A 12,461-nucleotide genomic window follows, 5' to 3' on the forward strand; every position below is an offset into this window, starting at 1 on the left:
GACGTCCGCGTATGCGCGCCGTCCGCATGACGTCATTTTCGTCATCAAGAGGGTCCGCGGCCGGCCGCGCGGACCGTCCGCGTGCAGCCCAAAATTTGAGACCGCGCGGACAGTCCGCGTACAGTCCGCGTACAACAGCGCATGCGCGTGAAAATATTTAGACAGTGCACTCCACTATAAACAATTATACAAAGGAAATAGACAGCATTTGCACACACACTATGGTTTTTCTTCTTTAACTTTTACTTCTCCCAAGAACAGAAAGCTCTGGAGCATGTTTGTTTGATTCCTGTTCTTTGTTGTCTTGTTGTTTGTTCTAAACTGTGTTTGCAATGGTTGATCAGTTACTTTTCTTCTCCTAACCTAATGTTTTAATGTACTGTACATGTCCCCAAATCAGTGCTGCCCTGACAGCCTGTTAGACTAATAATTTGAATAAGAAATCATTTGTATTGCGTATAGTGTCGAACGCGGCCATCCGCGTGTAGCCGCGGGGAGTATACTCGAAAAGCTGCGCGGACGCGTGCGCGCGCGAGCCGGACGCGGACGCGGAAAAAAAGTATACCCGGGCCTTTAGGAAGGCATTTTATGTTTATCTCTTCTTAAATCTACAATTCTATTAACATGAGATAGCTGTCCGACAGGTACTTTTTTCGATAAAGTTATTTTTGTGTATTTTAGACAGAAGTAGCACGCAGACTTTTGCATGGCAACACAAAACTTTTTAAAAATCGAAACTGCACTGTGCCCACATGACCTGATTAACCACAATAATTTGAATTACTAATCACTCCTCACAACAAAGTGATGAAAATAGAAACGATATGTGAAATCGGGCAGACTTTTCTCATACACCGAGGTGTTTATTGGTGAGCGGCGTGGGAACTGAGCTGAGCCTGCGTTCCGTGGAAGATGTACAAATTTTGACAGGTAATAAAAATGAGCAAAGGTGTCGGTGCTTTTGAGGTGTAAGTGATCAGTGTTACTGGGAGAGCCTGGTTCATAGCTGGTTCCCATCGTAGCACTTCTGAACATGGTTGCAAATTTTGCCACGTAAAATATTTACACAATCACACGCCTAAGAACAAACAAAGTGTTTATGTTGTGTAAAATACAATAAAAGAAAGTTATCACTTGAAATATTTTTGTAAAATAAATATTGTTTAAACATTACATTCTCATTTTCTATTATAAAGGCAATATTAAAAACTTGGTAATGATATGCTCATATTTTCTCTGCTAAGGATCAATTGTAAAAAACCTGACAGCCAGGGGTTGACTTGGGGTGGAAACTTCAGATAATAATTTCATTCAGATGGCAATAGGGTAAAACGGTTTTATTGACCTGTTTGTTTAATATTTATTATACCAACCGTCCCATGCGCGCAACGCAAATACTTATACAATATGCTAATATCACTCCACAGACTTCCCACCTGAGTCATTCACGTGATCTCACACTTCAGTGACCTTACGCGTGCCATTTGCTTTCATCTTTGCCTTTCGTGTGCAAATCAAGTAGCGTTGGGTCAAATCTGCTAGATTCCCAATTTTCCAAACCTTGTAAGCGCGCAAATACATTTTTAAAGGAATTGCGTCTTCGGAATTTACTCAAAGGGGTACACTAATAATAAAGGTTCTAGGTTTGATAAAAAGATGAACATCCACAGATTATGTTGCACAAAAGGTACTTTGAGGAAAAGTTTTTTTGCAGAGTAAGCTATTCAAGTAATGGTTCGTTTAGAAACGTTTGACTAAAAGGTTGGATTGGCAAACAAAAACTTTTCTTTTATGTCACTGCTGCAAAAAAACATTTTGTGCCTCGTTTTTGTAGATATGTAGCCTAGTTCATGAACTAACTGACCATACTCTATTACTGGCCAATCACAAATAGCACCTATGTGTTGAAAATGGAGACTGTATGTGAACGCATGCTGTATTGTCCCGTGCGCTCCAGTGTTAAATGGAATCTGTCGTGGGAACCTTCTCTACTCTATTGACGATGTACAAATTTTGACAGGTAATAAAAAAGCTGAGGTGTCTAGGTAGTCCGTGTTGCTGAGAGAGTGTATGTAATTGTTGGTTCCCATCGTAGCACTCCTGAAAGTACCTGTTGGCTATTTATTTTTTAAATATAGCGTGCTAAAGTGTGTCAGTGGTGTGATATTTACAAAAAGAAAGTCCATTATAGAAAAGCCGTGAACGAACACAAACTTAAAATGTTTAAAATCACTGGAAATACAGTATTTCTTTAAAAAACCAAAGTGTGCAGATAAGTGATGCGCGAGATTGGTTGCATTCTGGTGCATGCGTAATTTTTGTTTTAAAGTAGCAATGAGACTTAGGAGATATATTTATTAATTAAGAGATCAATAGAAAAACATTATATGAATGACTTATGCCTTAATAAATACTAGTATACTAAATAGTTACTATATAACTATTAGTCCATTACCTCCCCTCAAACCTACAAGAATCAGCAGGGGATATGCAGACTAGTCAATGTCCCAACGCACCAGTAGGTCTTTTGTCCGCTTTTGTCCAGACTGGACCATATGACACACGTGCTTCAGCCACACTTTTGGTGTTAACAAGATGCGTCAAATGGGCTATAAGAATAGAAGCACAAAGTGAAGAATGTGTTTATTCCTTCACTAGTTAAAGTTTCCCACGGGAATTTTGGTAGACTGCCCTCTCAGTTACCCGTGCCTCAACACATAATGCAAATAAATAAATATATTTTAAACTTGACTTAATAACATAATATAAATAAGATGGAAAAAAAGGGATATGATTTGCATTTTGTAGTCTTAAGGTGTACTTTATAATTTTTTTTTATATATATTCATTTAATATATGAATTTAATATATTAAATCACAAAATACTAACATAACAGTAAATGAGCATGCTTAGAAGGGTACATACTGGCAAAATTGGTTGTGCAAGTCATGGCAATTTCCATCAAAAATGGCATAGGTCTTATACAAAGACCATGTAAAGTTACACAGTTACTATGCATTATTTAAAATAAATATTTAAACAAACCAGCCAAAAAAAAAAAAAAAAAATGGAAAGAGAACCTTCAGACACCTGGTTTAAAATTTATTTATTTTACTGCATGTAAGCAAGTCATGTATGAAGATTGGCAAGTGGCACTTTAAAAATCAAATTTGATTATTTGCAAAGGCACTATATGTGATTATTAAATGTGTTGATAAAGTGAACAATTATCTACAGTCTCATGTCACTTCATAGGCTAAAAATTATTTAACAGATGATAAATGATAACTTTTTTTAGGTTTATCTTAAGCATAATTGATTCATGGCAATATAGAGATAAAGCCATATTAATTCCACAAGAATATGTCACTAAAATAGTTTTTACACAAATAAATTAAAATGTTAACATTATAATATGATAGTAATATTTATATAATTAATAACAATATAACATGAATGAATAAATAAATAAAAGGAATTTATGGTAGTCAGATATTTCCCAGGACAACACAATATGATTATGTAGTGTACCCATTACTCATAATGTAAAGCGTTAAGAATCTTTGAATGTTTGCATTTTTTGTGATAATTGTATATGAGCCCCAGTCTGAGAAAGCTGGAACTTAACATCATACATTCACTGTGGAGAATATGCTGGAAAACCAAAGTAGTGCACTGCAGCAACTGGATTTTATTAAGAACTCATGCAGAACTATCACAAAACAGTCACGAGCAATTCCAGCGTTATGTGACATTTGCAGTCAAATGCATTTATTACCAATATATTAAACAATCTGTTAATATTTCCCTAAACCCCTAATGATAGAACCTAATTAACCTAATTATTAAAAAAGTAAAGTTTTTACCCAATGTTTTTAACCATACTCTCAGATCTCATGTCACTTTTGGTGGTTTAAATACCCATGCAAAGCCTCTGTTAAAGTATTAAAGCATTTATTATTTTCAATAGTTATCTAAGTGTAAATTTCAGAATTGTCATGTGCATAACAGAGAAATGTCACATCCAGCTTTCTTCCTCATTAATGTGCATACAAAAAATAAAATAAAAAATATATTAAATGTTCTTCGAAGAGCCGCGTTTTATTTATTGGTTATTATTGCTTTTGGTTTGTGCCTTTTAATTCAAATATTCATGCAAAGTATGTTGTCTCCCAAAAACTTTTTTGTGACATCCATATTGCATGCATGTTTTCCTCAACTAAAAAAGACATGAGGATAGACTACTTTTTTTCTAATCCGGACTCTGTCATTAAGGGTTTAGGGAAATATTAACAGATGATTCAATATATTGGTATTAAATGCATTTGCACAGCAAAATCACCAGTGTTAAATCAACACTGCTGGTGTATACCACCAGGTCTCAGTGTTCATTTAACACTGATGACTGCAAATGTCACATCCATAATGCTGGAATTGCTCATGACTTTTGTGATAGTGCTGCACGAGTTCTTAATAAAATCCAGTTGCTGCATGTGCTCTACTTTGGGTTTCCAGCATATTCTCCACTGTGAATGTATGATGTTAATATCCAGCTATTAACATCTCAGCTTTTTTCAGACTGAGGACAACTGGGGGCTCATATACAACTATTACAAAAATCTTAACTTTTACATTAAGAGTATGGGGATGTACACTTTGCTACATAATCGTCTGTTATTGTGTTGTCCTCTGGAAAATATCTGACTTCCATAAGTTCTTTTTATTTATTCATTAAAACGTTTTTATATATTGTTATCGATTATAGAAATTATATATTAATGTATAATGTATATATATATATATATATATATATATATATATATATATATATATATATTAATTATAAGTAACGTTAAAAGGTTAAATTATTCATGTAAAAACTATTATAGTGACACATTTTCTTGTGGAATTAATATGGCTATATCTCTATATTGCCATTAATCAAGATTAACCTAAAAAAGTTATAATTTATCATCTGTTAAATAATTTTTAGCCTTTGAAGTGATATGAGACTGTGGATTACTTTATCAACACCTTTTATTCTCACAGAAAGTGTACAATGCCTTTGCAATAATCATAATGCATGAATTTAATTTCTAAAGTGCCACTTGCCAATCTTTATATATGACTTGCTGTCAACAATACATGCATTACAATAAATATTTATAAAAATAAACATGTTATAAACCAGGTGTCTAAACAGTGTTTGTTATACAGGCTGGTTTGTTTAAATATTTATTTTAACTAATGCATAGTAACTGTGTGACTTAACATGGTCAGTGTAACAATGCCAAAGGGTTATGCCAAGGTTTTCGATGGAACAAATCCCATTTAGACATCAATAATTAACATTCAGCAGTGATCCCTGCCAAATATGGTAGATTGCTAAATAAATATTTCTTTATCTTTAACTCCCATAACAAACATATAAGAGCATTATTTCAAAGAATTGTAAAATACTTGAATAATGAAATATTATATTATTATTATATGCACATTTATACTGATATATTTTTTTTTTATTGTTTGGAAAAAAGATTTGCCTTAATCAGTATTTTATAAAAAGTTACGATAGGCCTATGATTCAAACTTATTTATCTATCAAGCAAAATATTTTATTTTAAAATGCAAATATGATAGTGATACAAAAGACACTTTTATGTAACAACTGGTCAGAAAATGTGCTTCATTGGTTCTGGCACTGCCCATTTGTGAGATCTTTTTGGGACCATATATATATATATATTAAAAACCTTAATATTTCGTTACTTGGTTATAACAATCAAGTGTGTTATTTACATTTTAAATCTTTTTTATTTTTATTGACAAAAGTTTATACACAAAAGCATTTCTTTTTTTATTTTCCCAACACAATTGAACTTTATATCGAATTTATCAGATTTTCTTTGAAATATAAGGTATTATAACCTATGAAAAAAATCTAATTTCTTTAATTTTTATTTGTAAGATGGTTGATATTGTTAAATATGTGTATAGTGCCAATGTCTTAAATAATTTAATAACAATAATAAAACAAAGATCCGATTGGAGCTCCATATACATTGCCAGCATGATGACAAAATATTTGGATACAAATACAAAATAAACCATTATTTGCTTAAACTCGTTTATTATCCGAAACTTTTAAAGCAGTTTATTCAGAGGACACGCGCTCACACCTCGCTCTAAAGAATGTTAAGCGTGTCTGTTTCACACCTGCGCCCAACACGCGCTCAAGTGCTGAAACTTTCCACGTGCCCGTTTGTCCTGTTGTTCAGTATTGCTACAGCAGGTGAGCACGCACCGAGATGGACGGCCATCAGACAGTGAATGCGTATCAGAAATCAACGTGATGGTTACCTGATGGTTTTACTTTGTATAAAGTGAAAATGATTGTAAATTACTCAACACTTTCTACAAAGCAACACCAAAGTCCGATTTCCGATATTCGCATATACAACTCAAAATAGTTGAGAAAGGTTCTCAAAACATTTTAGAACATTCTTGTGTTTTTCATTTTTTCTGCATGCACAATAACTTGGAAATTTGGAAGATAATGTTGTGGGATTGCATAATATAATTTATTTATTTAGCCTACTGGTGTTATTTTTTTCCAGTGCTGATGCACAAAATAATAGTTCCCAGTGCCAAAGGCCTATATGCTGACGTCTGTGTTTCTGAATTTTTGTAAAGATCAAATCATAACTATTTTTTAACATACCCATCCTATTTCAATCCCTGACTGAGGTCAAGACCTTTATGCAACCCATCGCGACCTTTTGTCCACGGTAGATTTTGCGCTGTATTCACTGGTAAACAGACGTGTTAAAAGAATCATAATACTAATGGAATTATGATCGAGGGTGCGCGTGTCATCACTCTGCTCCATCTAACATAGGCTTTCCCACGGGATTTTTCCTGAGGTTAGTTATGAGGCAAGGTGCCCATACAAAGGTCAAAAAGTGAAATACCACATGGCCAATGCAATAATAACGATGATAATAATAATAATATAGATAAAATTTAGCTACATTTCTGACCTACTATGATATTGTTAGTACGCACGGAATACCGCAATAAGGCTACCTTCGGTGTTTAAACTTTTAGTTGGACAGAGCAGACTGTGTGCATGCCAGCTATTGCTATTAGTAAATTACATTACATTTTATTTACAATTTTTTTAAGGAACAAACCCAGAACATAGATTGAGGTGGCAGAATTATGGATAGCCTGGATAGCATATTTTAATGTAGACTACGCATGTAAATTACGAACTCAAATCTGTGAAAGGAAGTAAAGACTATATTTTGCATTCGATGTTTATTCACTTGATCGTTCTGCAATATATTCATCTGACCGTTGGCTTCAGGTGCGAGGGCAATGCGCGAAACTTGCACATGCAATGTCTTCCAGTCTTGCTGTGCTGGTGTCAGTGTGTTCGTTTTTACACATTTCCAGTCTCACAATATTCTGTTCCCACGAGAAAATCTGAACTTGCCATCGCACTTTCGGTAATCTTTGGTTTTAGCGAAAAAATTTAGGTTTTACAAACATAAATCCATGTTTAATGTCCAAACAATCATAAACACCATGTCGGGACTGAATTAATGCATGAAAAAGATGTTTGCATATACTAAGCATTATCGAAATACAAGTGTAAAGAAATCTCAAATTAATAAATCCCTGATAAAGTCATTGCTTGTGCCTGGAAGATAGCTGTGTTGGTTAACCAAGCGTTAAGACGTCTTACTAAATTGCGTTATTGGCGCAATAAACACAACAAAATAGTCCATAAAAGCATAAGCGTTATATTGTATTTCTATTAACTATTATTAAGCAAGCAACCTCCTGTGGTTCATTTTCATAATCAAGTTTTTATAGCAGTTTTTAATTAAAAACATTTACAAATTCTATGAGACACTGATTCACGCAATTCTGTATTTTGCATATACAATATGTTCTCTAGGATGCCAACATGCGCGGTAAATTTATTTGACGAAATCTAATCGATTTATAGTTTCTTATCTTGGAATATATAACGAGGTTAATCGGGACCAGCAGAGAGCCATACGGACCATAAGGTTTGATACGTCATTGACACCTCGTCACCAATGACAGGCCACCATCTCCAATAAAAGCTCGAGCGCGTGTAAGTATCCTCACTAGAAGAAAAAACTCTAAGCAAAGCGGACCAACAGGATTATACTATTGTACAACGACTTTTTTTACGCATTTACGAGCTCCACTTTGGTGTTGCCAAACCCAAACATCGGACAAACAGATGATGGTTACTCCAAAGATGGCCAGCCGTAGAGGAGCCAAGAGAGTAAGTTTACGGACGCTTTTCTGAAATTTTACCTTTTACGTATCTATTACAGTTATACGTTATTTGTCTCGTTTGTATCTGTATATAAATTAAATGATATATTGTGGTCCTTCTAGATATTGAAACCTGTCATCGAGAAAAAACGGAGGGACAGGATAAACCAGCGTTTAGATGAGTTGAGGACTCTTCTCTTGGATAATACATTAGACTCGGTAAGATATGCAATGCAAGTTGTTTTTAAAACTAAAATGTATTGTTTTAAACATACATGTTTGAATAATTAAACTTAAATATATAACGCGAACGTTTACTTTTACAGCGACTTCAAAATCCCAAACTGGAGAAGGCAGAGATTTTAGAATTAACTGTTGAATACATAAAGAAAAAAACGCAAGGTGCGAGAGAAACTCAAGGTAAGTTTCTGTTCTATATTTTAATATTATATTTTAAAAAATATATATTTTGAGAATAATAATCAAATTTTGTGTAACATTAAATAACTTTCTGAGAAATTCTAATTTATTTTATGCTTCTTTTTCCTCCCTCCTGTTCATATCATTCTCTGCTTTTCAATGTAACCTGAAAATAACCTGAAATTCCATTTAACTCTTTTTCTGACTTAATCTATAACTCAATATAATTTTCCTTTTACTTTATCTATTTTCCTTACTTTTTCTGATTCTCCTGTTCCTAAACTTTTCTTGATCAAAACCTTTATCTACCATAATTATTTATGGTGTTAAAAATGTTCTGCCCTTGTGTCTCATTCTGACTCAATTTACCACTTTTAACCCTCTTATTTAAAAAAATCTATCCCTTTTTCTTCACACTTCACCTTTTTCTCCATGCCCCTCCTCTATCTTTACCCCATCCCTCGCCACAGGAGATTCTCACAAGGACCCACATGACGCCAAACCCCCTGCTTTGCATCATGGAAGACCACGCGTACCCTACGCTTCAGTCCACGAGTCCATCAATGCACAGATGCCATCAAATCCCATCTACAAAGCTGGTTTCAAGGAGTGCATCTCTCGACTGGCCAACTTCATTGATTGTGTGGAGCCCTCCCAGCAAGACAACTTCATCCAGGGCCTGTATCACCATCTCGACTCCTACAGCAATGCTCTCCCCCAGAGCAGAGTTTCCAGCCAAGCTGCCCACCATCCTTGGGTCCAAAGTGCTGAGCTGACGTGCAGGTCGGATGTCCCTGTGATTGGACCCATGAGGGGAAACCCTGAGCCCTTTTCATACCCCAGTACTTTGTATACCAGCTCCTTCATGCTTCACCATTCTCATACAACAGGGCAACCCATGACGCACCCCTACCCGTCTCCTCCGTACTCCATCTCCCCTCCACCCTCTCCTTGTTACTCCAGCAGTTCTCCGCCTTTCTCCAGCTCACCCACATATCTCACCGTACCATGCCACTTTGCTTTCCCTCCCACCATCTCCCCACTTTCTACAGACTCTTCATCATCATCATCATCGTCGTCAGCGTCTTCTCTTAGTATCTCACCGCCTTGTCTGCCTGTAGTCCCAGGACCTCATCCACAGCCCTCACCCACTTCAGGGCGACACACTGGCTCATCTCCGCCCTGCCCACCGCGGACTCTGAGACGAGCTCTGTTCCACAACCAGCCTGTCTGGAGGCCTTGGTAAGGAAGATCAGTGCCTAAAAACTTATTGGTTAAATACAGGGGAACAATCACTGAGCTATGTCCAGATGCTTTAGGATTTTTTTGCATTCCTGTGCATCTGACATTAGGTGAGAGAGAAACATTGGTTGATCTATGAAAATAACACACAACGTAAGACTTGGTTGTTATCAATGTTTATAGGTGCAGTGATCTCTGTAGTAGTTAAATTGCACTGTCACATTCCTTATGTGTTTCCTCTGCCTACTAATTTCCTGTCTGGACTATTTTATTCGTTTCAAATGATGTAAATATATTTATTTTTTTTCTCTTGTACATTGTAAATTAATTGTACATTTATCACTTAATAAAGCTCTCTATAATTTTGTTTATTTGTGTGACTCACTTTTATAACAATAAAACGTCATGACGTTAGTTCATAAATAACTCTGATAAAATTATTAAGGGAATTTAGATTTAAGTGAGTACTGGCAAGGGCATAAATGTGATCCTGTCATTGGTGGGGACATAAATAAAATTGAAGCATTGCAAAAACTGTTACTCGCCGTTTACTTGACTTAAACAACAGACAACTCAGTATTCAATTTACTCAGACAGTTAATCAGAATGAAAAAAAAAGATTAAAATGCAACCTTACGTCTAGATCTGTGCAAGTATGAACACAGTGCAGTTATGTGAAGTATCATTACATTAATTTATGCTTCTACCAAATTGGGGTCATTCTCTTTCATGGATTAGGGACCTCCTAAATAACCTTGCCACCCCATTTGTAAAATGTTTAACGTTAGTTATACTGACACAAGTTTGCAACTCCTCATGTTCACATTGCATTGTCGTGTATTGGGGAAAACACTGTCCTTGAATCATTATGTGATGCAACTTGTTCCGTATTCTGTGCATAATACAGTTACAGTGGGTATATTAATGCTTTCTTCCTCACTTACCTGTAGCCCGAATAATCATGGGTGTCTTGTCGAGCGAGATTTGGCGCGCGATGCACAAAGTCAATGCAGTTTACGTTCTGGGGTAAAAACAAGCCAATCATAAAGCGATGTAAGTTAGAGAGGCGGGACTCAATAAATGATAATCCAATCATATTTGCGATGTGGGTGATGGAGGCGGAATTCATTGCAGAGAAGGAGAGCTGTTAACCGTTTGTGTACAACATAGATCGCAAAAGATTTCTAATCTCATTTAAATGATTCCTGAACAAAATATAATATAGAAAACATAAGAAACAGATGTACATCAGTGGTTATATAAAGGTGCAGTTTTTAAAAATGAAAACCGGGGATATGTTATACTTAAATGGTCAAAATATCATTAAAATCTCATTTGTTGTTATCTATGAATTAAAAAATGGGGACAAAACGTTTTTTTTTTTGAAAGTTTCTTCTTTTTATTGTTGTGGGTTCACTGCAAAAATGACTTACTTCTTACTTAATAGTATTTTTGTCTTGTTTTCAGTACAAATATCTAAACATTCTTAAATCAAGATGCATTTTCTTGATAAGCAAAAATCCCCTAAGACAAATCTAGTTTTAAGACAGAAAAAATAAATTGATGTGAATTTGTGCTAAAAACACGCAAAAAAATATTTTTCTTGATTTGTTTCTTTAATTAAGTGTTGGCAGATTTTTTGCTTGTTTTAAGCACAAATTTGATATTTTGGTCTAAAAACTAGACTTATTTTCTTAGTTAATTTTGCCTATCAAGACAATGCATCTTGATTTAAGATTTTTTTGATGTTTGTACTTAAAACAAGAGAAAAAAACAAATGTTCAGTACCATACTGTGATCAGTTCACTTCACTGGTTTATTACTTTAATTTAACAGACGTAGTAAGTAGTTAGTAACATAAGTAGTTAGTAACCCCCGATAACTTTAACTGTTCATATCTTATGATGACTTATGATAATGACACTTTCTCATGTGTCTCGTAGTAAATTCTTCATTGATAAATCATTCGCGTGCGTGCGCAAGTAATCAGTAGCTCGCGGCCCCCTCTGCTGGTGAAAATAATCATTACATGATTGCTCCGGTCTGCTACTACAAACGCTATGTTGATCGGGTTTTTCAGTGTATTTACTGGTTGTTTTGGACGTGCTGTAAAACGGGGACATTACCGGGGAAAGCTCCAGTCGGGCACAGAATGACAAAAAACGGGACTGGCCCCGGAAAACGGGGACGTCTGGTCACCTTAGGTTATATATTAATACAGATTAATTGTTTGGTCAAAATTATTGCTAGGGACAATTCAGTCTTCCCCAGTGGTGTAGTGCAGGGTATACGCGGGTATACGGAGAATACCCACCTCTTTATTTGATGGTATGGGGTATACCCACTTCTACTTGGGGCATAAATTAAGAGTATACCCACATACCACTCCCTATTGGTGGGAAGATGTCCATAGTGTCCCACCCTAAAAATCTACACCCATGAGTACTGGTATGACAAGAGGGAGGGGGCAATTATATTT

At 35.4% G+C, this 12,461-nt stretch overlaps 1 protein-coding gene across 1 annotated transcript; it reads left to right on the forward strand.

The window, feature by feature from the left end:
- The first annotated feature begins 8,285 nt into the window (after positions 1-8,285).
- Positions 8,286-9,986, forward strand: her1 (hairy-related 1). Its single transcript, XM_065284679.1, has 4 exons — positions 8,286-8,327; positions 8,444-8,539; positions 8,647-8,740; positions 9,211-9,986. The coding sequence occupies exons 1-4, from the start codon at positions 8,286-8,288 to the stop codon at positions 9,984-9,986; spliced, it is 1,008 nt and encodes a 335-aa protein (XP_065140751.1).
- The last annotated feature ends 2,475 nt before the right edge of the window (positions 9,987-12,461 follow it).

The sequence above is a fragment of the Paramisgurnus dabryanus genome, chromosome 5, assembly GCF_030506205.2.
Source record: "Paramisgurnus dabryanus chromosome 5, PD_genome_1.1, whole genome shotgun sequence".
NCBI classification, from domain to species: Eukaryota; Metazoa; Chordata; class Actinopteri; order Cypriniformes; family Cobitidae; genus Paramisgurnus; species Paramisgurnus dabryanus.

Bases quoted from the DNA above. Each gene is read 5' to 3' on its own strand.
- her1 (XM_065284679.1), top strand. From the start codon at position 8,286: ATGGTTACTCCAAAGATGGCCAGCCGTAGAGGAGCCAAGAGA. The intron at 8,328-8,443 runs GTAAGTTTACGG...TGGTCCTTCTAG, and splicing joins GCCGTAGAGGAGCCAAGAGA to ATATTGAAACCTGTCATCGA. The intron at 8,540-8,646 runs GTAAGATATGCA...TTACTTTTACAG, and splicing joins TGGATAATACATTAGACTCG to CGACTTCAAAATCCCAAACT.